This window comes from Anomaloglossus baeobatrachus, chromosome 8 (assembly GCF_048569485.1).
Source record: "Anomaloglossus baeobatrachus isolate aAnoBae1 chromosome 8, aAnoBae1.hap1, whole genome shotgun sequence".
In the NCBI taxonomy this organism is placed as follows: Eukaryota; Metazoa; Chordata; class Amphibia; order Anura; family Aromobatidae; genus Anomaloglossus; species Anomaloglossus baeobatrachus.
The window spans coordinates 233,486,672-233,512,734 of NC_134360.1; the positions used below are offsets into that span (position 1 = coordinate 233,486,672).

The following is a 26,063-nucleotide window of genomic DNA, read 5'->3' on the forward strand; positions in this document are numbered from 1 at the left end:
AACCAAGGCGTCTGCCGCCAGTGCTCGGTGATCGTGAGACCGTGCCATGAAAACTGGGACCTTGTTGTTGTGCCGTGACGCCATCAGATCGACGTCCGGCGTCCCCCAGCGGCAACAGATCTGCTGAAACACGTCCGGGTGAAGGGACCATTCTCCTGCGTCCATGCCCTGGCGACTGAGAAAGTCTGCTTCCCAGTTTTCCACGCCTGGGATGTGAACTGCGGATATGGTGGACGCTCTGCTTTCCACCCACGTCAAAATCCGCTGGACTTCTTGAAAAGCTTGGCGACTGCGTGTTCCCCCTTGGTGGTTGATGTACGCCACCGCCGTGGAATTGTCCGACTGAATCCGAATCTGCTTGCCTTCCAGCCATTGTTGGAAGGCTCGCAGGGCAAGATAGATTGCTCTGATTTCCAGAACATTGATCTGCAGGGTGGACTCTTCCTGAGTCCACGTCCCCTGAGCCCTGTGGTGGAGAAACACCGCTCCCCACCCTGATAGGCTCGCATCCGTCGTGACCACTGCCCAGGACGGGGGAAGGAACGACTTTCCCTGTGACAATGAGGTGGGGAGAAGCCACCAACGCAGAGAGTCCTTGGCAGTCTGAGAGAGGGAGACAGTCCTGTCGAGGGACGTCGATTTCCCATTCCATTGGCGTAGAATGTCCCATTGTAGAGGGCGCAGATGAAACTGCGCGAACGGGACTGCCTCCATTGCTGCTACCATCTTTCCTAGGAAATGCATGAGGCGCCTCAGTGAGTGCGACTGGCTCTGAAGGAGAGATTGCACTCCAGTCCGTAGCGAGCACTGCTTGTCCAGTGGAAGCTTCACTATCGCTGAGAGAGTATGAAACTCCATGCCAAGATAAGTCAGAGATTGGGTCGGGGTTAGATGAGACTTTGGAAAGTTGATAATCCACCCGAAACTCTGGAGAGTGTCTAGTGCCACCTTCAGACTGTGCTGGCATGCCTCTTGAGAGGGTGCCTTTATAAGCAGGTCGTCTAGATACGGGATGACCGAGTGACCCTGCGAGTGCAGAACAGCTACTACTGCTGCCATGACTTTGGTGAAGACCCGGGGGGCTGTTGCCAGACCGAAAGGTAACGCTACGAACTGCAGGTGTTCGTCGTGTATGACGAAGCGTAGGAAACGCTGATGCTCTGGTGCAATCGGCACGTGGAGATACGCATCTTTGATATCTATTGATGCTAGAAAATCTCCTTGAGACATTGAGGCTATGACGGAGCGTAGGGATTCCATCCGGAACCTCCTGACTTTTACGTGTCTGTTGAGCAACTTTAGATCCAGGACGGGTCGATACGATCCGTCCTTTTTTGGGACCACAAACAGATTGGAGTAAAAACCGTGACCTTGTTCCTGAAGAGGGACGGAGGTCACCACTCCTTCCGCCTTTAGAGCGGCCACCGCCTGCAACAGAGCATCGGCTCGGTCTGGTGGTGGAGAAGTTCTGAAGAAACGAGTTGGCGGACGAGAACTGAACTCTATCCTGTACCCGTGAGACAGAATATCCCTCACCCAACGGTCTTTGACGCGTGACAGCCAAATGTCGCCAAAGTGGGAAAGCCTCCCACCGACCGCGGGTGTGGGAATCGGAGACTGCAAGTCAGGAGGACGCCGTCTTGGCAACGGTTCCTCCGGCTGTCCTTTTTGGGCGTGACTGAGACCTCCAAGAATCTGAGCGTCTCTGGTCTTTTTGAGTCTTTTTTGACGAGGCGAATTGGGACCTGCCCGGTCCTCGAAAGGACCGATAACCAGACTGACCCTTCCTCTGTTGGGGTTTGTTTTGTCTGTGTTGCGGTAAGGATGAGTCCTTACCCTTGGAGTGTTTGATGATTTCATCCAAACGCTCTCCAAACAATCGTTCACGAGAAAAAGGCAAATTGGTTAAGCACTTCTTGGAATGAGAATCTGCTTTCCAATGTCTCAACCACAGGGCCCTACGCAAAACAACGGAGTTGGCTGACGCCACTGCCGTGCGGCTTGTAGCGTCAAGAACAGCATTAATCGCGTACGACGCGAATGCCGCCATTTGCGAGGTCAATGGTGCTACCTGCGGGGCAAATGCACGTGTGACTGAGTCGACTTGCGCAAGCCCGGCTGAGATAGCTTGGAGTGCCCATACGGCCGCAAAAGATGGCGCTAACGACGCTCCAATCGCTTCATAGATGGATTTCAGCCAGAGCTCCATCTGCCTGTCAGTGGCATCTTTAAGTGCCGCTCCATCTTTAACTGCAACCAAGGATCTAGCTGCAAGCCTGGAAATTGGAGGATCCACTTTTGGACACTGGGTCCAACCCTTGACCACCTCAGGGGGAAAAGGATAGCGTGTATCTTTAAGCCGTTTAGAAAAAAAAAATGTACGCTTAGGGTATCTGAAATGGATTCTCTCGTGCTGCGTGCTACAAGAGGAGCTGGTGGGGAAATATTTAACATCTTATTGATGTTAAATATAAGATCATTAACTATGGCGTCACCATCTGGTGTATCTAGATTGAGAGCGGTCCCAGGATCAGAATCCTGATCAGTTACGTCCGCCTCATCACCCATAGATTCATCTCGCTGGGATCCTGACCATTGAGATGAATGTGAAGGCCCCTCATAGCGAGCCCGCTTAGGCTGCCCGGGGCCATCGTCCGAGTCAGAGTCTTCACCCTGAGGTGTATGTGCCCGTCCCGGAGCTTGGAGGTAATTCAGCTGAGGGGGACCAGGGGGCAATGATTGCACAGTGTCCGTGGCCTGAAGTACAGGCCTAGCTCGCAATGTGTCAAGAATTTGTGACATAGTGAGAGACATTCTGTCAGCAAAAGCTGCAAACTCAGTTCCTGTCACCTGGACAGCATTCACAGGTGGTACACCCTGGGTCACGTCCAGCAGAGGTCCCGACTGTGCAAGCGCCGCAGGGGCCGAGCACTGCACACAATGGGGGTCCGTGGAGCCTGCCGGTAGAAAAGTCCCACATGCGGTGCAGGAAGCATATAATGTCTGTGCCTTGGCACCCTTGCGTTTTACGGACGACATGCTGCTGGCTCTCTGCAATGTGAGAGAGTCTATAGCCAAAGGGCGACCAGCGCTATGCAATACAAAGTATTTGTAGAAACAAAATACTAAGAATACTACTGGCACAAGAGGGGGTGAGCCCTGAGGGCTGCTCACCGCCCGCTGAATAGCGGGTAAGAGGCGCAGAATTCCTTGTCTGGGTCTCCCCGGCTCCCCTCTGCAGCTCAGCGTGTCAGCAGGAATGGCTGCCGGCGTCTGTGGAGAGGGGCGGTCCGTGGGAGTTCCTAAACAAAAGTGCGGGAAACAGTGTCCCCTCTGTGCCTATTGTGAGGGCTGGAGTATGTAAAAACGACTCCAGCCCTCGGCGCTGATGCACTGACCAGCGTCCCGCCCCTCTCCTGACTGGCAGGTCTGGGGGCGGGAACGAACGGAAGCAGGCCGCAAAAGCCGGGGACTCGAGTTATCAGCGCGGCCGCCGTAAAAGCGCGGCCCGCGCTGAAGTCCCCGGCGCACCACAAGTGCCAGCCGCGCCGCAGTCCCAGCGGCCGGCGCGACCGATTCCCAGAAGTGTGCCTGCTTCAGCGAAGCTGAATGAGGCCATGGCACAAGCGCCGCAGCGCTGATGTCCCCGGCGCACTACAACACCCAGCATGCTGCGGTGTGAGCGCCAAATGCACGGGGACACAGAGTACCTTGAGGAAGCAGGGCCATGTCCCTGATGTACTCCGCTCCATCCAGCATCTTCTCCAGGGGCTGTAGATGGAGCACGGTCTCAGTGCCTGGAGACCAGTAAATCCCACTTCACCCAGAGCCCTGTAAAAAGGGATGGGGAAGGAATCAGCATGTGGGCTCCAGCCTCCGTACCCGCAATGGGTACCTCAACCTTACAAACACCTCCGACATACAGTGGGGTGAGAAGGGAGCATGCTGGGAGCCCTGTATGGGCCCTCTTTTCTTCCATCCGACATAGTCAGCAGCTGCTGCTGACTAAAAACAATGGAGCTATGCGTGCGTGTCTGACCTCCTTCGCACAAAGCTAAAACTGAGGAATCCGTACTCCTACGGGAGGGTGTATAGCCAGAAGGGGAGGGGCCTTACACTTTTAAGTGTAGTTCTTTGTGCGGCCTCCAGAGGCAGTAGCTATACACCCACTGTCTGGGTCTCCCAATTAGGAGCGAAAAAGAAACCGCTGCAAAAATGCTGAAAGAATAGGCATGCTGCAGATTTATTTCTGCACCAAATCTGCAAGGGGAAAAAAAAGCAACGTGTGCACAAAACTGCAGGATTCTCCCTGACTTTGTTGCCATAAGGATTTCCATGCAGTTTTATGCCAAAAACTGCACTAACAAACGCATAAAAATGCACTGTGTGCACATTCCCTTTAAGAGTTTTTTTCCCAGAAGTTTTTTTGTTCTCACTGCAGGGCAAGCTAAGAAAATTAATCAGAAAAACTTTTGAAAAAGCTAAAAAAAACAAAACAAAGTTTGAATCCCCAATGTTAAAAAGTAAAAAAAAAGTCACACATCAGAAAAACTTTTAAAAAAATCTAAAAAAAAAACCCCCACAAAAATAAAAAAAAAACAAAGTTTGAATCCCCACTGTAAAAAAAAAAAAAAATAAAATGTTATACATATTCCAAAATGGCCCCGACACACAGCTCCATGGAAGGAAAAATCTCAAAAAAAAAGGTAAAACATACTATTTTTTTATTAATTTTTTATTTTTTTTTTTACAAAATTCTAAACTTTTTTATCCCTTCCCCACGAGGTGATTTTTCAATTCTGAGCTTCCAAGAAGCCTTAACCTTATAAATTATTCTGTCGTTACAGCCGTACGAGGGCTTGCTTTTCTTTTTTTTTTTTTTATAACACCATCTGTTTTATCATGTGATGTATTAGAAAGCAGGATTAAAAAAAAAAAAAAAAACTGCAAAAATAATTTAAAAAAAAGCAATTGTTTTTTTTATTTAATTAACAGTGACATTACATGGATATCAAGGTTTTTTTTTTTTATTTATGAACAGGGGAGGGGAAATAAAAACACAAAAAAGGAAAACTGGCTGTGGCGAGAAGTTAGGCCGGTTTCACACATCCGGCTTTTCGCCGGTTTTCCGGATTCGGCGTACACCAGTACAGTGTATACAGTACAATGGCAGCGCCGCAACTTCCGGGTCACATGCTCCGGTCACATGACAGCATGTGACCGGCGCTTGTCGCGCTGCCGGATATGTGAAACTAGCCTTAAAGGGAACCTGTCACCAGATTTGGCAACTATAAGCTGCGGCCACCACCAGTGGGATCTTATATACAGCATTCTAACATACTGTATATAAGAGTTCAGGCCGCTCTGTAGGACATAAAAATCACTATATAATACTCACCTAAGGTGCGGTGCAGACTGATCAAAGTATGGTAGTGCGCCTGCGCTGGTCCTCAATGCGGCTAGTGTGGATGACATAGGACCCAGGCTTCAGAAGGAGGACAAAGATGGCCGAAAGAGGAGGCACCGCACCCGGAGAACGGAGACACTCATCCGACCAGTCTGCACCGCACTGCACCTTAGGTGAGTATTATAAAGTGATTTTTACGTCCTACACAGCGGCCTGGGCTCTTATATACAGCATGTTAGAATGCTGTATATAAGAGCCCACTAGTGGTGGGAGCAGCTTATAGTCGCCAAATCTGGTGACAGGTTCCCTTTAATAATGGAAACATTACTGTTAACCTTCTTAAACGCCTTACTGATTACCAATTCCAATGGCCAAGGTGAGGCTTTTCTTCAAGATGCTAAATGGCTACCAAGGAGATAATTAGTGATGGCGGGGGGCTCAGAGACCCCTCCGGTAAGTACAGGATTGGCTCCTTTAATAGAGGCCCGTCCTGCCCGTGTCTTATATTCGGCAGTGTGCTTTATCCTCATGTACTCGGTAAATAAATGGCGCATTATTACGTCTGTAATGGCAGAAATAAGACGTTTAGCGGCCGCTCGTTCCTTTCGGTGAGTGGCGTCTACCCGGACTCATCGCTCAGCTGGCCGGGAAATAGCCGCCCATTGACCCGTAATGTAAGTGTCAGGCCGGACGCGATTTACAGGTGGTCGGGGGAGAAAACAAAAGCCGGAGTTGTTATTGGAAATGAGAACACGCCCCGGGAGAGCCGTGACTGCCGCATTTTCGGCGTGCGTGCTGCAATCATTTTATGTGCACTGTACGCCTCCCTGGGGCCACGTAAAGACGGGACCGGGCAATTTTCCCTTTATGGCTAACTTATTTATTTTTTTTTTCTCTTGCTGGAAAAATAAAAAATAAAATAAAATAGAGACTCTAGTAAAGTCCGAACGAAGTAAAGGCGCGCTGATCAATAATAACACTCCACAAATATTGACTCGGAGGGGAGTTTGATGTGTCCCCCAAAGGAGAGGCCGAGGCCGTGATTTATCAACGTGACAAAAAGTGGCCTCCTAAATGAAAATCAATGCCAGTGTAGAGGGAGGGCGCCTGGCACCGCAACGTGGCCCCTCTGGATGTGTCAATTAACCTTTTCCAATTCTGCCAAGGCAACTGCCTAAGGAGGGCACACTGCAAGCTCTGCTCCACTCTGGCACGGACCATGGCAGGATGATATTTCCGGGACTGTGCCTAAACATTTGCAAATATTTTTTTTATTATTATTATTATTATTATTCATTTTATTCTTAAATGAAAAAAGTTAAGCAACAATCTAAAAAGCCTTCATTAAAAATGTTCTACCATTTTGCAGCTGCACATTGTCTGCAAGTCCTTTATCTAGATGAGTGATCTACAGGAGTTACTAGGAGACACACACAGAGCTCACATCCAGCCTATATTACTGGGAGACACACACAGACCTCACATCCAGCCTGTATTACTGGGAGACACACAGAGCTCACATCCCACCTATATTACTGGGAGACACACAGACCTTACATCCAGCCTATATTACTGGGAGAGACACACAGAGCTCACATCCAGCCTATATTACTGGGAGAGACACACAGAGCTCACATCCAGCCTATATTACTGGGAGAGACACACAGAGCTCACATCCAGCCTATATTACTGGGGGGAGACACAGACCTCACATCCAGCCTATATTACTGGGAGATACACACAGACCTCACATCCAGCCTATATTCCTGGGAGAGACACACAGATCTCACATCCAGCCTATATTACTGGGAGAGACACACAGAGCTCACATCCAGCCTATATTACTGGGAGAGATACACAGAGCTCACATCCAGCCTATATTACTGGGAGAGATCCACAGAGCTCACATCCAGCCTATATTACTGTGAGAGACACACAGATCTCACATCCAGCCTATATTACTGGGAGAGACACACAGAGCTCACATCCAGCCTATATTACTGGGAGAGACACACAGAGCTCACATCCAGGCTATATTACTAGGAGACACAAAGCTTACATCCAGCCTATATTACTGTGAGAGACACACAGATCTCACATCCAGCCTATATTACTGGGAGAGACACACAGACCTCACATCCAGCCTATATTACTGGGAGAGACGCACAGACCTCACATCCAGCCTATATTACTGGGAGAGACACACAGAGCTCACATCCAGGCTATATTACTAGGAGACACAGATCTCACATCCAGCCTATATTACTGGGAAAGACACACAGACCTTACATCCAGCCTATATTACTGGGAGAGACACACAGAGCTCACATCCAGCCTATATTACTGGGAGAGATCCACAGAGCTCACATCCAGCATATATTACTGGCAGAGACACACAGAGCTCACATCCAGCCTATATTACTGGGAGAGATCCACAGAGCTCACATCCAGCCTATATTACTGTGAGAGACACACAGATCTCACATCCAGCCTATAATACTGGGAGAGACACACAGAGCTCACATCCAGCCTATATTACTGGGAGAGACACACAGAGCTCACATCCAGCCTATATTACTGGGAGAGACACACAGAGCTCACATCCAGTCTATATTACTGGGAGAGACACACAGAGCTCACATCCAGCCTATAATACTGGGAGAGACACACAGAGCTCACATCCAGCCTATATTACTGGGAGAGACACACAGAGCTCACATCCAGCCTATATTACTGGGAGAGACACACAGACCTCACATCCAGCCTATATTCCTGGGAGAGACACACAGATCTCACATCAAGCCTATATTACTGGAGGACACACAGAGCTCACATCCAGCCTATATTACTGGTAGAGACACACAGAGCTCACATCCAGCCTATATTACTGGGAGAGACACACAGAGCTCACATCCAGCCTATAATACTGGGAGAGACACACAGAGCTCACATCCAGCCTATATTACTGGGGGAGACACACAGAGCTCACATCCAGCCTATATTACTGGGAGAGACACACAGAGCTCACATCCAGCCTATATTACTGGGAGAGATCCACAGAGCTCACATCCAGCCTATATTACTGTGAGAGACACACAGATCTCACATCCAGTCTATATTACTAGGAGAGACACACACAGAGCTCACATCGAGCCTATATTACTGGGAGAGACACACAGACCTCACATCCAGCCTATATTACTGGGAGAGACACAGAGCTCACATCCAGCCTATATTACTTGGAGAGACACACAGAGCTCACATCCAGCCTATATTACTGGGAGAGACACACAGATCTCACATCCAGCCTATATTACTGGGAGGGACACACAGAGCTCACATCCAGCCTGTATCACTGGAGGACACACAGACCTCACATCCAGCCTATATTACTGGAGGACACACAGACCTCACATCCAGCCTGCATTACTGGAAGAGAAACACAGATCTCACATCCAGCCTATATTACTGGAGGACACACAGAGCTCACATCCAGCCTATATTACTGGTAGAGACACACAGAGCTCACATCCAGCCTATATTACTGGGAGAGACACACAGAGCTCACATCCAGCCTATAATACTGGGAGAGACACACAGAGCTCACATCCAGCCTATATTACTGGGAGAGACACACAGAGCTCACATCCAGCCTATATTACTGGGAGAGACACACAGACCTCACATCCAGCCTATATTCCTGGGAGAGACACACAGATCTCACATCCAGCCTATATTACTGGGAGAGACACACAGAGCTCACATCCAGCCTATATTACTGGGAGAGATCCACAGAGCTCACATCCAGCCTATATTACTGGGAGAGACACACAGAGCTCCCATCCAGTCTATATTACTAGGAGAGACACACACAGAGCTCACATCGAGCCTATATTACTGGGAGAGACGCACACAGAGCTCACATCCAGCCTATATTACTGGGAGAGACACAGAGCTCACATCCAGCCTATATTACTGGGAGAGACACAGAGCTCACATCCAGCCTATATTACTTGGAGAGACACACAGAGCTCACATCCAGCCTATATTACTGGGAGAGACACACAGAGCTCACATCCAGCCTATATTACTGGGAGAGATACACAGAGCTCACATCCAGCCTATATTACTTGGAGAGACACACAGAGCTCACATCCAGCCTATATTACTGGGAGAGATACACAAAGCTCACATCCAGCCTATATTACTGGGAGAGACACACAGACCTCACATCCAACCTATATTACTGGGAGAGACACATAGATCTCACATCCAGCCTATATTACTGGGAGGGACACACAGAGCTCACATCCAGCCTGTATCACTGGAGGACACACAGACCTCACATCCAGCCTATATTACTGGAGGACACACAGACCTCACATCCAGCCTGCATTACTGGAAGAGACACACAGGACTCACATCCAGCCTATATTACTGGCAAAGACACACAGAGCTCACATCCAGCCTATATTACTGGTAGAGACACACAGAGCTCACATCCAGCCTATATTACTGGGAGAGATACACAGAGCTCACATCCAGTCTGTATTACTGGAGGACACACAGAGCTCACATCCAGCCTATATTACTGGGAGAGACACACAGACCTCACATCCAGCCTATATTACTGGGAGAGACACACAGAGCTCACATCCAGCCTATATTACAGGGAGAGACACACACAGCTCACATCCAGCCTATATTACTGGGAGAAATACACAGATCTCACATCCAGTCTGTATTACTGGGAGAGAAGCACAGAGCTCACATCCAGCCTATATTACTGAAAGAGACACACAGAGCTCACATCCAGCCTATATTACTGGGAGAGACACACAGACCTCACATCCAGCCTATATTACTGGGAGAGACACACAGAGCTCATATCGAGCCTATATTACTGGGCGAGATACACAGAGCTCATATCCAGGCTATATTACTAGGAGAGATACACAGAGCTCATATCCAGCCTATATTAATGGGAGAGACACAAAGAGCTTACGTCCAGCCTATATTACTGGGAGGGACACACAGACCTCACATCCAGCCTATATTACTGGGAGAGGCACACAGATCTTACATCCAGCCTATATTACTGGGAGGGACACACAGAGCTCACATCCAGCCTATATTACTGGGAGAGACACACACAGCTCACCTCCTGCCTATATTACTGGGAGAGACACACAAAGTTCACATCCAGCCTATATTACTGGGAGAGATACACAAAGTTCACATCCAGCCTATATTACTGGGCGAGATACACAAAGCTCATATCCAGCCTATATTACTGGGAGAGACACACAGAGCTCACATCCAGCCTATATTACAGGGAGAGACACACAGCGCTCACATCCAGCCTATATTACTGGGAGACACACAGAGCTCACATCCAGCCTATATTACTAGGAGAGATACACAGAGCTCATATCCAGCCTATATTAATGGGACAGACACACAGATATCACATCCAGCCTATATCACTGGGAGGGACACAAAGAGCTCACATCCAGCCTATATTACTGGGAGAGACACACAGAGCTCACATCCAGCCTATATTACTGGGAGAGACACACACAGCTCACCTCCTGCCTATATTACTGGGAGAGATACACAAAGTTCACATCCAGCCTATATTACTGGGAGAGACACACAGACATCACATCCAGCCTACATTACTGGGAGAGACACACAGAGCTCATATCCAGCCTATATTACTGGGAGAGACACACAGACCTCACATCCAGCCTATATTACTGGGAGAGACACACAGAGCTCACATACAGCCTATATTACTGGGAGAGACACACAGAGCTCACATCCAGCCTATATTACTGGGAGAGACACACAAAGCTCACATCCAGCCTATATTACTGGGAGAGACACACAGACCTCACATCCAACCTATATTACTGGGAGAGACACACAGACCTCACATCCAGCTTATATTACTGGGAGAGACACACAGACCTCACATCCAGCCTATATTACTAGGAGAGACACACAGAGCTCACATCCAGCCTGTATTACAGGGAGAGACACACAGAGCTCCCATCCAGTCTATATTACTAGGAGAGACACACACAGAGCTCACATCGAGCCTATATTACTGGGAGAGACGCACACAGAGCTCACATCCAGCCTATATTACTGGGAGAGACACAGAGCTCACATCCAGTCTATATTACTGGGAGAGACACAGAGCTCACATCCAGCCTATATTACTGGGAGAGACACACAGACCTCACATCCAGCCTATATTACTGGGAGAAACACAGAGAGCTCACATCCAGCCTATACTACTGGGAGAGAAACACAGAGCTCACATCCAGCCTATATTACTGGGAGAGACACACATACCTCACATCCAGCCTATATTACTGTGAGAAACACACAGAGCTCACATCCAGCCTATATTACTGGGAGAGACACACAGACCTCACATCCAGACTATATTACTGTGAGAAACACACAGAGCTCACATCCAGCCTATATTACTGGGAGAGACACACAGACCTCACATCCAGCCTATATTACTGTGAGAAACACACAGAGCTCACATCCAGCCTATATTACTGGGAGAGACACACAGAGCTCACATCCAGCCTATATTACTGGGAGAGACACACAGAGCTCACATCCAGCCTATATTACTGGGAGAGATACACAAAGTTCACATCCAGCCTATATTACTGGGAGAGACACACAGATCTCACATCCAGTCTGTATTACTGGGAGAGACACACAGACCTCACATCCCGCCTATATTACTGGGAGAGACACACAGACCTCACATCCAACCTATATTACTGGGAGAGACACACACAGCTCACATCCAGCCTATATTACTGGAAGAGACACACAGAGCTCACATCCAGCCTATATTACTGGGAGAGACACACAGAGCTCACATTCAGCCTATATTACTGGGAGAGACACAGAGCTTACATTCAGCCTATATTACTGGGAGATACACAGACCTCACATCCAGCCTATATTACTGGGAGAGACACACAGAGCTCACATTCAGCCTATATTACTGGGAGAGACACAGAGCTCACATCCAGCCTATATTACTGGGAGAGACACACAGAGCTCACATTCAGCCTATATTACTGGGAGATACACAGAGCTCACATCCAGCCTATATTACTGGGAGAGACACACAGAGCTCACATTCAGCCTATATTACTGGGAGATACACAGAGCTCACATTCAGCCTATATTACTGGGAGATACACAGAGCTCATATCCAGCCTATATTACTGGGAGAGATACACAAAGTTCACATCCAGCCTATATTACTGGGAGAGACACACAGACCTCACATCCAGCCTATATTACTGTGAGAAACACACAGAGCTCACATCCAGCCTATATTACTGGGAGAGACACACAGAGCTCACATCCAGCCTATATTACTGGGAGAGACACACAGAGCTCACATCCAGCCTATATTACAGGGAAACACACAGAGCTCACATCCAGCCTATATTACTGGGAGAGACACACAGACCTCACATCCAGCCTATATTACTGGGAGAGGCACACAGAGCTCACATCCAGCCTATATTACTGGGAGACACACAGACCTCACATCCAGCCTATATTACTGGGAGAGACACACACAGCTCACATACCGCCTATATTACTGGGAGAGACACACAGAGCTCACATCCAGCCTATATTACTGGGAAAGACACACAGACCTCACATCCCACCTATATTACTGGGAGAGACGCACAGAGCTCACATCGAGCCTATATTACTGGGAGAGACACACAGACCTCACATCCAGCCTATATTACTGGGAGAGACACACAGACCTCACACCCAGCCTATATTACTGGGAGAGACACACAGACCTCACATCCAGCCTATATTACTGGGAGAGACACACAGACCTCACATCCAGCCTATATTACTGGAAGAGACACACAGAGCTCACATCCAGCCTACATTACTGGGAGAGACACACAGAGCTCATATCCAGCCTATATTACTGGGAGAGACACACAGAGCTCACATCCAGCCTATATTACTGGGAGAGACACACAGAGCTCACATCCAGCCTATATTACTGGGAGAGACACACAGACCTCACATCCAGCCTATATTACTGGGAGAGACACACAGAGCTCACATCCAGCCTATATTACTGGGGGAGACACTGCCATAATAGAAAAATATGAAATAAAATGGATTAGTACTTTAGGCAGCTTCCATGGGACTGTCCCATAAAAACATACACCATAAATGTATGATTGCTGAATTCCCCACCATGTATGCTCTCTTACGATCTATAGGAAGGGTGCTGCACATGCTCACTAACACTCCAGGGACTTTAAAAGCCCCGTCACACGCAGAGATAAATCTTTGGCAGATCTGTGGTTGCAGTGAAATCATGGACATATTGTTCCATTTGTACACAGCCACAAACCTGGCACTGATTGTCCACAATTTCACTGCAACCACAGATCTGCCGCAGATTTATCTCTGTGTGTAAAGTGGCCTTAACACTAGAAGTGCCAGAGAAGGGTCATTTAACATTTCTACCATTGGAACCCTATGGAGCTCAGAATTCCTGGGACTTCTAGTGTTAAGACCCCCGTTCTTGGGGTCCGTGGAGTTGCCGGTGCTTAGATTCCAAATGATCATACATTTATTGTCTTTGCTGTGGAAATATGAGAAATGTTGTTTGTGGACACCCCTTTAAAGCCGTGTTCAGATGTGATGGATCGCTATGGATTTGCAGATCTGCATGGAGTGGGGGTTCAATACATGAGGATGGGGAATTGAAAAAATAGAGCATTTTGAAAATAAAATCTGCAGAGTGCAATTTATTTTGCAGAAATGCATCAATTTGCAAAGTGGATTTCACTCTTTAATGTATAGCGGGTGAAAACCTTTCTAACCCTCTACCATCCCCTGCACGTAACACGCAGAATTGTGGATTTGCAGCAAAGACCATGTAAAAAAATATTCTGCCAAGTGTGGCCTTACCCCTAGGGGACCCCAATCCCTGACCGAGCGAGACCGAGCTATCAGCTGTATTATAACCATATAAAAAGGTTTCCCGTAATGCAGACGGTGGCCCTGGGGCTCGATATGGCGGTATTGCACGCCATGTTTTCAAGATTAGCCTGCTGTGGGATTTAAAGGAAAGGCGGTCGTTTCATATAGAATAATCACGTCCCCTGTTATTGCCCCCTGTTGCCCCTCCGACTTCACGGAGTTACCATGATGATGTGTGATATATAACTAACAGGAGGAGGTGCATATGCAATCCTCCGGAGTGGAAAGCCTCCGGCAGCCATTGCACCAGGTATCCGCATTGTACTCAGCAGCGCTGCCAGTAATGCCCCGCAGAGGATGCCATAGATCGTCATGTGCGGTCCTGGGCTTATTCCAAGATCTGTGGGGGTTTCAGAGATTGGATCTCAATGATTCACCTAATAGACTCCATTCTGGCTCTGCCGTGCCCTAATAGCACATACATAGAGGACGTATCTTCTTGGACAACCCCTTTAAGAGAAGGCAGCATGGCAGCCTAGTGTCCCCATGATATACTGTATGTTTGGCGATTGCGGGTGATGCGTAACCTCTCCTTGCAGGGGCGAGGAACATTTTGACAAGCTGCACAGTATTCATTACCTGCAGATCGCTGGGCTCCATGTGTCTGGAAACTTTGAGAGGTCCCATAGAGATCACGGCAGACGCGGTCCCTTTGTAGTTTCGGGCTGATGAAGGGCGCGGCGATTTACTTTCCACTAAAATAATATAAATGATATACTCTTTACTCCAGACTATACACTGAACACTATAAAGTAGAGTCATGGCCAACTACAAATCACCGCCATGACTGGTGACACTCAACACCCCCATGCTTTACACTGCAGCTCTATTATTACTGCTGGTCTCCAAAGAGAAATATTAGGACAATAAATGGCCATTAAAGGGAACTCTTCACTACATTTTGGCTTTCTAAACTAAAACTAGCACCTTAAGAAGCATCTGTGCTACATTCTGTAAAGGTGCACGTTACCCCCTGACCCTCCCACTGTAGACCCCACAAATACCTGTGTAAAATCTCTCAACCTGTATGGTCCGATGGGCGTCCTAATCTGCGCCTCCGATCCCTCATTTCGCCCTCCTCCTATGTTGATTGATGTGGATGATGCCTCGGACGCCATCCATGTAGGTGGGCAAATCTCGCGCCTGCGCAGACATACTCCCGGCTCAAGCAGGCACATGTCTCTCTGCTCTATTGCGGGCAACGCCAAAAACATAGGTGCGCCTGCGCAAACCCCCGAGATCACAGTGCAGGCGTAAGATTTTGACTGGCAATGTGGATGACATCACACGCTTCATCCACATTGCCAGACAAAATCTCGTGCCTGCGCAGAGAACTCACCGGTTCGCGCAGGCGCACCTATGTTTTCGATTCTGCCCGCAACATGGCAGAGTGAAGTGCGCCTGAGCGAGCCGGGAATATGGAGATTTTTGCCCACGTGGATGGTATCTGAGGCGTCATCTATGTCAATCAGCACAGGAAGAGAGCGACCGGAAGGACAGAAGGTGCAGATTAGGACGCCCATTGAACTGGACCAGACAATTTACATACAGGGCAGGATATTTTATAAAAGTATCTGTGAGGTCTACAGCGGAGGGTCAGGGGGTAACATGCACCTTCATGGAGTGTAGCACAGGCGCTACTTAAGATGCTAGTTTTAGTTTAGAAAGCCAAAATCTGGTGACACGTTCCCTTTAAGTCTTAGGCCCTGTGCGCACAGTGCAGTTTTTGGTGCAGTTTTTGGTGCAGTTTGTTGCCCTAAACTGCATGCATTTCCTTCCTTAGCAAAGTCTATGAAAATTTAGAAATGCTGTGCGCACGTTGCTTCTCTTTTGCCTGCTGTTTTGGCTGCAGAAAACAGAGGCAGTATGTCAATTTTCTTCCGTTTTTCCACTGAATATAGTGAAAAAATGCATGGGAAAAAAACAGACCGAAACGTGGCGAAAACGTGGCAAAAAAGCACGTCTTTTTTTATGCGTTTTTCTGCCAGAGGTGCTTTTTTGCTGAAGAAACAAACCTGCAGTGTGTGCACAAGGCCTTAGAGGTACTTTACACGCTGCGACATCGCTAACAATTGCTAGTGATGTCGAGCGCGATAGCACCCGCCCCCGTCTCACATGCGATATCGTGTGATCACTGCCGTAGCGAACATTATCGCTACGGCAGCGTCACACGCACATACCTGCTCGGCGACGACGCGGTGACCGTCGAGCAATCCCTCCTTCAAGGGGGAGGTGCGTTCGGCGTCACCGCGACGTCACTAAGCGGCCAGCCAATAGAAGCGGAGGGGCGGAGATGAGCGGGACGTAACATCCCACCCACCTCCTTCCTTCCGCATTACCGGCGGACGCAGGTAAGGAGATGTTTATCGTTCCTGCAGCTTCACACACAGCGATGTGTGCTGCCGCAGGGACGAAAAACAACATCGTAACGACATGAAAATGAACGACGTTACACAGATCAGCGATTTTTGACGCTGATGCGCTCGCTCATCGTCGCAACTAGGATTTACACGTTATGATGTCGTTACCCGCGCCGGATGTGCATCACTAACGACGTGACCCCGACGATATATCGGTAACAATGTTGCAACGTGTAAAGTATTCCTTAAGGGGGCTTTTACACGCTACGACATCGCTAATGCGAACTCGTTGGGGTCACGGAATTGGTGACGCACATCCGGCCGCATTAGCGATGTTGTTGCGTGTGACACCGATGAGCGATTTTGCATCGTTGCAAAAACTTGCAAAATCGCTCATCGGTGACATGGGGGTCCATTCTCAAAAATCGTTACTGCAGCAGTAATGAGGTTGTTCCTCGTTCCTGCGGCAGCACACATCACTCAGTGTGACACCGCAGGAACGAGGAAGCTCTCCTTACCTGCCTCCCGGCCGCTATGCGGAAGGAAGGAGGTGGGCGGGATGTTACGTCCCGCTCAGCTCCGCCCCTCCGCTGCTATTGGGCGGCCGCTCAGTGACGTCGCTGTGACGCCGCACGGACCGCCACCTTAGAAAGGAGGCGGATCGCCGGTCACAGCGACGTCGCCGGGCAGGTAAGTATGTGTGACGAGTCTGGGCGATGATGTGCGGCACGGGCAGCGATTTGCCCGTGTCGCGCAACAGATGGGGGCAGGTACACACGCTAGCGATATCGGGACCGATATCGCAGTGTGTAAAGCCCGCTTTAGGCTTCTATGCACACTGGATGGAAGTCAGCCGACTGTCTAATGTGTGGGGGGCTTCGGACTCTGCTCCCAGAAATGATGTTGCGAGAGAGGAGAATTGGGCCGCTGGAGATAAGACCCTGACAGATGAGTCTGACTGCAGCTTTCTCTTTCCTCCCTCATGAATGCCGGCCGATGTATGGCGGAGTCGGGAAAGCTGAAGGGAGGACCCCAGATATCGGCTTTATAGATAAAGTGAGACCCCCAGTAATAATACGAGGGATGACTGCCCAGCGGGGCACCAGCCATCTATACAACCCACCACGCTTATATAATCCTGTCCTCACCTTTCCGTGGAGTTGTGTCGCCGTCATTGAACCTCTGGTTGCGAGGAGACGTGGATCTTTCAGGGGATGTTTCGATTTGGCTCCCGAATTGCTGACGTTTGGCCCGGATATTCGTCTCCAATTTCTCGGCTGCGTCTTTGGCACATTGGTCACAGGTGCTGAAGAACTTGTTACAGAACTGCGTGAGAAAAGCGGAAATGTTGTCATAAAACATGAAAATACGTGAAGGATAAAGTCATTGCCCTTATCGATCATGCCTGTAGTCATCTCAGCTCTGATCAATGGGACGAGGCTGATAACAGAGAACAATAGACACAACTCATCAGCACGGCAGATGCAGATAAGGAAGACTTTGCTGTTTATCAAAGAGCATCGGCAGCACAACGCACGCAGCAAACAAGTGATGTGCTGCCGACAACATGCGGCAAACATGGGGCAGAGCGAGTGTATCAACCATCAGTCCCATGTAAATGGCCGTAATGAGCGCTGGGCGACTCGTCTATGGCCGATCGACACTCATATGTGAGAAATCTGAGCAGCTATGTCCACCATCAGCCGGAGAAGTAACGTGTCTGGATGCAACAAACCGATCATATAACGTCCATCTTTTTGTTAGACTTTGTCCCATAGTTTTAAAATTTCTCTTGGGAAATAATGTCGGCTGCGAGGTCCTCTCCGTCCATGCACAAAGCCGGAGACCTGTCAATCAAAAAGGTCAGGAGATCCTCACCGGACATTATCCCTGACCTACTGTATGTCTGACGAGTATAAAGACCCTGACACACTTGTGTCGCCCATTATTAGATTATTACTGGTTATGGCAGTGTGAACCCGCTGATGACAGGGTCACTTTTATTAGGGTAACGAGGTACATAACCGATGTGACAGGAGACCTGTGTCTCCACCATTTACCTTATTATAGTCCAACCGCCCGCCGCTGTTTACATCAGCCAAACGGAGAACCGCGCTCACCTCCTCCGCAGACATCTTCTCTCCTCTCTGTGGGCAACAAGGAAGGGTTTATATCTGACTAAGACAGACAGATATGAGATGGATGGATGGATGGATGGATGGATAAATGGACGAATGGAAAAAACTGGATGGAGAGATAGATGGGTGGAGAGATGGATGGATGGAGAGATGTATGGATGGAGAAATGTATGGACGGATGGAGAGATGTATGGATGGAGAAATGTATGGACGGATGGAAAGATGGATGGATGGAGAGATGGATGGAGACATGGATGGATGGATGGAGACATGGATGGATGGATGGAGAGATGGATGGAGACATGGATGGATGGATGGAGACATGGATGGATGGATGGAGAGATGGATGGATGGATGGATGGATGGATGGATGGATAGACGGCTGAATGGATGGAGAGATGGATGGATGGATGGAGAGATGGATCGATGGATGGATGGAGAGATGGATGGATGGATGGAGAGATGGATGGATGGATGGATGGATGGATGGATTGATGGAGAGATGGATGGATGGATGGAGAGATGAATGGATGGATGGATGGATGGATGGATGGAGAGATGGATGGATGGATGGAGAGATGGATGGATGGATGGATGGAGAGATGGATGGAGAGATGGATGGATGGATGGAGAGATGGATGGATGGATGGAGATATGGATGGATGGAGAGACGGATGAATGGAGAGATGGATTGATGGATGGATGGATGGAGAGATGGAGGAATGGAGAGATGGATCGATGGATGGATGGATGGATGGAGAGACGGATGAATGGAGAGATGGATGGATGGATGGACGGATGGAGAGATAGATGAATGGAGAGATGGATCGATGGATGGATGGATGGAGAGACGGATGAATGGAGAGATGGATGGATAGATGGATGGATGGATGGATGGATGGATAGATGGAGATGGATAAATGGAGAGATGGATCAATGGATGGATGGAGAGACGGATGAATGGAGAGATGGATGGATGGAGAGATGGAGAAATGGATGAACAGATAGAGAGATGGATGGATAGTTGCATGGATGGATGGATAAATGGATGGATGGAGAGATGGATGGATGGATGGAGAGATTGATGGATAGGTGGAAAGATTGATGAATGGATGGAGAAATGGATAGATGGATGGATGGATGGATGGTAGGATGCATGGATAAATAGATAGAGAGATAGAGAGATGGATGAGTGGATGCATGAAGAAATGGATGGATGGATGAACAGGTAGAGAGATGGATGGATGGATGGATGGATGGATGGATAGACGGATAGACAGACAGATTTAGTGCCATACTGTGGTGAAGATCCTGGTGAAATCATCATGTAGGATGTATCCTTTGTTGGCCGGGTCCAGTTTTCGGAAAGCTTTCAGGAGCTCGGCTTTGGCAGCAGGTTTCTCTTTTTTCACGATAGCACAGAAATCATCAAAGTTCATCTCCTTGGTCTTGGCGGTCCAGTATCGACTGAGGGTTCTGTTAGACGGGTTCCGTCCGGCCCGCTGGAGAACTGCAATGAGGGAAGAAACCCTGTGATGCCGTCAGATGAATGGATTGGCCCAAATATCAGTAATAAACCCGTATCCCTTTTTTGAAATCTGATGAATAACCAATATGCGGCAGATGTCACAACCTGCGGCATGTTCACTATTCAGGTGTGTGTGATGATTCACGTGTGCGATCTGCTGAATACTGGAGGATTATGAACATGGCCCAAGGGGCACATCTTTGTTGTAAATGTCATCCGAGTGGGTGCTGGTGTGGAGCTCCCTCTTGTGGCCAGGAATGGTAATGAAGCGGAGTCTGAATCTGTGACTCAAACAGGTGATGGAGTTAATTAGGAATCCAGGAAATCCTATTGCAGATCAGCCTAGTATATTTAGGAGAGCAGTTTCTGCCTGGCGGCCACCGGTGGTAGCTGTTTCCTGCTGCTTTTGAAGATGGCTGGGAGTTTTCCCTTCAGTTTCTCCCATTTCTTCTGTGCCTGAATCTACTTCAGATAAGTTTACTAATTTTTGTGCTTAATTGCTGGAATTACACTTATTGTTTCTGCTTATTCTATTTTGTTCTGTGTTTTGGTTTCTTGTATGTGAGGATCTGTCTTTCTGCTTTTGTGAGCAGGGCAGTTTGCTCCCTGTTCACCTGTTCATGTTTGGATTATTTGCACTTTAGAATATTATTTGTTCTGTAATTTTGTTACTTCCCATTATATCTGCAGTTCTGTGTAAAGTGTCTGGCACAAGAGTACCTGATATAATGGGGTAGAGCCGAAGGATTTTTTTTCTATCAGGAGTTTGGTATTTTTTGCAGGGTTTTTTGCTGGCTGCAATTAGTTATCTTTCCTGTCCTGTTCTATCTAGTGGGTTGAGCCTCACCTTTGCTAACCTATATTTTCTCTGTATTGTGTTTTCTTACTTCACTGTTGTTACATGTTGGGGGCTTGCTATTTCTTTGGGGACTGCTACGAGGCAAGTTAGGATTCCTCATTTCTATCTTTGAAGTGTAGCATGTTTCTCCGGCAGTGACGAGGTGTCTAGGTGTGTTAGGAACATCCCACTGCTACTTCCAGTGTTGTTCGATAGATAGGGGATTGCGGTCAGCTCAGTTTCCAACTACTGTTGTGGTTTTGTTTTTTCCTGATTAATGGGATTTTTTGTTATCGTCCACGGTTACACATCTCCCCTAGAAATTGATGGAAAAGATGTCTTAGAAACTGTGATACAGCAGTAATGTCTTTTCCTAGACGTCATGTCACTGGAGAGGTCACTAGGGGAATATTTTGCTATCAAAGGGTCCAATCCCTATGGACCTCCCCTAGTCATGTCTGCTCACACCGGCTGATTGTGCACGTGTCCCGGTGGTTATGTCCTGATGCCTCGTCACACGGTGCCCTGCAATGCCATAGTATCTGTCTATTTTGCAGACGTGACATCATCACCTCCTGGTCGTCGGCATCGCTCGCCTCCTAATGCAGAAGTGACAACCCCTTTAAGGGTCCATTTTGAAATGGCGCAAATACGGCAACATTTCCGGACAGGAAAACCAAAGCGTCCACGTTTTCCAAAGCCAGAATCAGCGCCCCCTAGCTGCAAACATCAAACCTGTTTTTGCGGCTGCGGCTCCCACACTTGGGAATACCCATGTTAAGGTCACGGCTCCTTGAGATGAATCCGACCACGTGACCCCCCCCCCCCTCCGTCCCCTCCGGCGCGCGGTAACATTATAGCCTGTGAATTGGACGGCAGGAAAATTATTTTCATTCCTGCTCATTTATCTCCTGGGAACATGCTCCCGATCCTGGAACAGTTAACCCCTTAAGCCCCGGATCTGGGCACGCCGCGTTCCTGATCCTCCGCCCTTTGGAAGGGGGGGGGAGGTTTAATCATCATTTAATGACGGGAAATATTTGGTATTCTGACGGCCTGTTCCCTGCGACCTTGACACCGCCGCTCGTATAATAATAATTGGTCAATTGCTTAAGTGGCTCGTGGAAAGAGATGAAAGACATAACAAGCCGAAAGGAGCTAACATTTGTTCTCGCCGCTACTATTTTTGACGCTGGATTATGAGAGAGCTGCCATTAGCTGCGAGGGGGGAAAAAAAATCTTTTGCCATAATGTTGAAAGCCTTCATTAGGCTAAGCACATCTGCTGAATGTGACCGCCTGTTAAACTAGCCGTGGCGTAATTAGGATATCACGACTGAAGAGATCCGACGTGTCATCAGGATTTATCTCTCTATCAGCGCAGCAGAACGCCCGCGCTTAACCCCCGCCGCCCCGGGCTGCGCTCCTGCAGGTGCCGCCGGATTTCCATAGGAGCATTTCCAAGAGTTTGCTTTATTCTTTGCGTTTTTATCCAGCTAAAAATCAAGAATGCGGTAACCAGCAGCCAAAATGTAGAAAAATAAAGTATATTTCTTTTCTTCCATATATTTGCATTTATTCAATTTTTTTTTTCCACATTTTTTTTGCTGGTAATTTAGCATTTGATTACACAAAATTCAATCCAAGCTGAAGATCCACAGTCTGTCCTCCGAGGCTACATCTCATCCAATGAGGCTGGTGTGTGAGGCTACAAGACGCCGGGTCACTGCCGAGACGTGGCACAATTATTTCTCCATAATGCACAAAGATTAAAGAAAGTCCCAGGAGAAAAATAGTGATGACCAGGCACTACCATGCTCGGGTGCTCTGTACTGGTAACTAGTGATGAGCGGGCACTACCATGCTCGGGTGCTCTGTACTCGTAACTTGTGATGAGCGGGCACTACCATGCTCGGGTGCTCTGTACTCGTAACTTGTGATGAGCGGGCACTACCATGCTCGGGTGCTCAGTACTCGTAACTAGTGATGAGCGGGCACTACCATGCTCGGGTGCTCTGTACTCGTAATTAGTGATGAGCGGGCACTACCATGCTCAGGTGCTCTGTACTCGTAATTAGTGATGAGCGGGCACTACCATGCTCAGGTGCTCAGTACTGGTAACTAGTGATGAGCGAGCACTACCATGCTCGGGTGCTCTGTACTCGTAACTTGTGATGAGCGGGCACTACCATGCTCGGGTGCTCTGTACTCGTAATTAGTGATGAGCGGGCACTACCATGCTCGGGTGCTCTGTACTCGTAATTAGTGATGAGCAGGCACTACCATGCTCGGGTGCTCAGTACTGGTAACTAGTGATGAGCGGGCACTACCATGCTCGGGTGCTCTGTACTCGTAATTAGTGATGAGCGGGCACTACCATGCTCGGGTGCTCTGTACTCGTAACTAGTGATGAGCGGGCACTACCATGCTCAGGTGCTCAGTACTGGTAACTAGTGATGAGCGGGCACTACCATGCTCAGGTGCTCAGTACTGGTAACTAGTGATGAGCAGGCACTACCATGCTCGGGTGCTCAGTACTCGTAACTAGTGATGAGCGGGCACTACCATGCTCGGGTGCTCAGTACTAGTAACTAGTGATGAGCGAGCACTACCATGCTCGGGTGCTCAGTACTCGTAACTAGTGATGAGCAGGCACTACCATGCTCGGGTGCTCAGTACTCGTAACTAGTGATGAGCGGGCACTACCATGCTCGGGTGCTCAGTACTCGTAACTAGTGATGAGCGGGCACTACCATGCTCAGGTGCTTAGTACTCGTAACTAGTGATGAGCGAGCACTACCATGCTCGGGTGCTCTGTACTCGTAACTAGTGATGAGCGAGCACTACCATGCTCGGGTGCTCTGTACTCGTAACTAGTGATGAGCGGGCACTACCATGCTCGGGTGCTCAGTATTCGTAACTAGTGATGAGCGAGCACTACCATGCTCAGGTGCTCAGTACTGGTAACTAGTGATGAGCGAGCACTACCATGCTCGGGTGCTCTGTACTCGTAACTAGTGATGAGCGGGCACTACCATGCTCGGATGCTCTGTACTGGTAACTAGTGATGAGCGAGCACTACCATGCTCGGGTGCTCTGTACTCGTAACTAGTGATGAGCGGGCACTACCATGCTCGGATGCTCTGTACTGGTAACTAGTGATGAGCGAGCACTACCATGCTCGGGTGCTCAGTACTCGTAACTAGTGATGAGCGAGCACTACCATGCTCGGGTGCTCTGTACTCGTAACTAGTGATGAGCGGGCACTACCATGCTCTGATGCTCTGTACTGGTAACTAGTGATGAGCGAGCACTACCATGCTCGGGTGATCAGTACTCGTAACTAGTGATGAGCGGGCACTACCATGCTCGGGTGCTCAGTACTCATAACTAGTGATGAGCAGGCACTACCATGCTCGGGTGCTCAGTACTCATAGCTAGTGATGAGCGGGCACTACTCTGCTCGGGTGCTCTGTACTCGTAACTAGTGATGAGCGGGCACTACCATGCTCGGGTGCTCAGTACTCGTAACTAGTGATGAGCGGGCACTACCATGCTCAGGTGCTCTGTACTCGTAACTAGTGATGAGCGGGCACTACCATGCTCAGGTGCTCAGTAGTTGTAACTAGTGATGAGCGGGCACTACCATGCTCGGGTGCTCAGTACTCGTAACTAGTGATGAGCGGGCACTACCATGCTCAGGTGCTCTGTACTCGTAACTAGTGATGAGCGGGCACTACCATGCTCAGGTGCTCTGTACTCGTAACTAGTGATGAGTGGGCACTACCATGCTCAGGTGCTCTGTACTCGTAACTAGTGATGAGCGGGCACTACCATGCTCAGGTGCTCTGTACTCGTAACTAGTGATGAGTGGGCACTACCATGCTCAGGTGCTCAGTAGTTGTAACTAGTGATGAGCGGGCACTACCATGCTCGGGTGCTCAGCAGTTGTAACTAGTGATGAGCGGGCACTACCATGCTCGGGTGCTCTGTACTCGTAACTAGTGATGAGCGGGCACTACCATGCTCGGGTGCTCTGTACTCGTAACTAGTGATAAGCGGGCACTACCATGCTCGGGCGCTCATCACTAGTTACCAGTACAGAGCACCCGAGCATGGTAGTGCCCGCTCATCACTAGTTACCAGTACTGAGCACCTGAGCATGGTAGTGCCCGCTCATCACTAGTTACGAGTACAGAGCACCCGAGCATGGTAGTGCCCGCTCATCACTAGTTACAAGTACTGAGCACCTGAGCATGGTAGTGCCCGCTCATCACTAGTTACGAGTACTGAGCACCCGAGCATGGTAGTGCCCGCTCATCACTAGTTACCAGTACTGAGCACCCGAGCATGGTAGTGCCCGCTCATCACTAGTTACCAGTACTGAGCACCTGAGCATGGTAGTGCCCGCTCATCACTAGTTACGAGTACAGAGCACCCGAGCATGGTAGTGCCCGCTCATCACTAGTTACCAGTACTGAGCACCTGGCATGGTAGTGCCCGCTCATCACTAGTTACGAGTACTGAGCACCCGAGCATGGTAGTGCCCGCTTATCAATAGTTACCAGTACTGAGCACCCGAGCATGGTAGTGCCCGCTTATCAATAGTTACCAGTACTGAGCACCCGAGCATGGTAGTGCCCACTTATCACTAGTTACGAGTAGTGAGCACCCGAGCATGGTAGTGCCCACTTATCACTAGTTACGAGTACTGA

General features: G+C 48.8%; 1 protein-coding gene across 3 annotated transcripts in view; it reads right to left on the bottom strand.

Moving 5' to 3' along the window:
* The window catches only part of LOC142248924 (phosphoglucomutase-1), a 119,099-nt gene that overhangs the window by 87,300 nt on the left and 5,736 nt on the right, over nucleotides 1-26,063 (bottom strand). For 2 of the 3 annotated variants that reach the window (XM_075320355.1, XM_075320353.1), the window contains 4 exons: nucleotides 20,282-20,493; nucleotides 18,906-18,992; nucleotides 17,994-18,171; nucleotides 15,065-15,180 (listed from right to left, as the gene is read on the bottom strand). In XM_075320355.1, the coding sequence (XP_075176470.1) occupies nucleotides 15,065-15,180; nucleotides 17,994-18,171; nucleotides 18,906-18,992; nucleotides 20,282-20,422 (522 nt within the window). In that variant the 5' untranslated portion in view covers nucleotides 20,423-20,493. The remainder of the gene's footprint in view (nucleotides 1-15,064; nucleotides 15,181-17,993; nucleotides 18,172-18,905; nucleotides 18,993-20,281; nucleotides 20,494-26,063) is intronic. The other variant, XM_075320356.1, reaches the window with a different exon arrangement.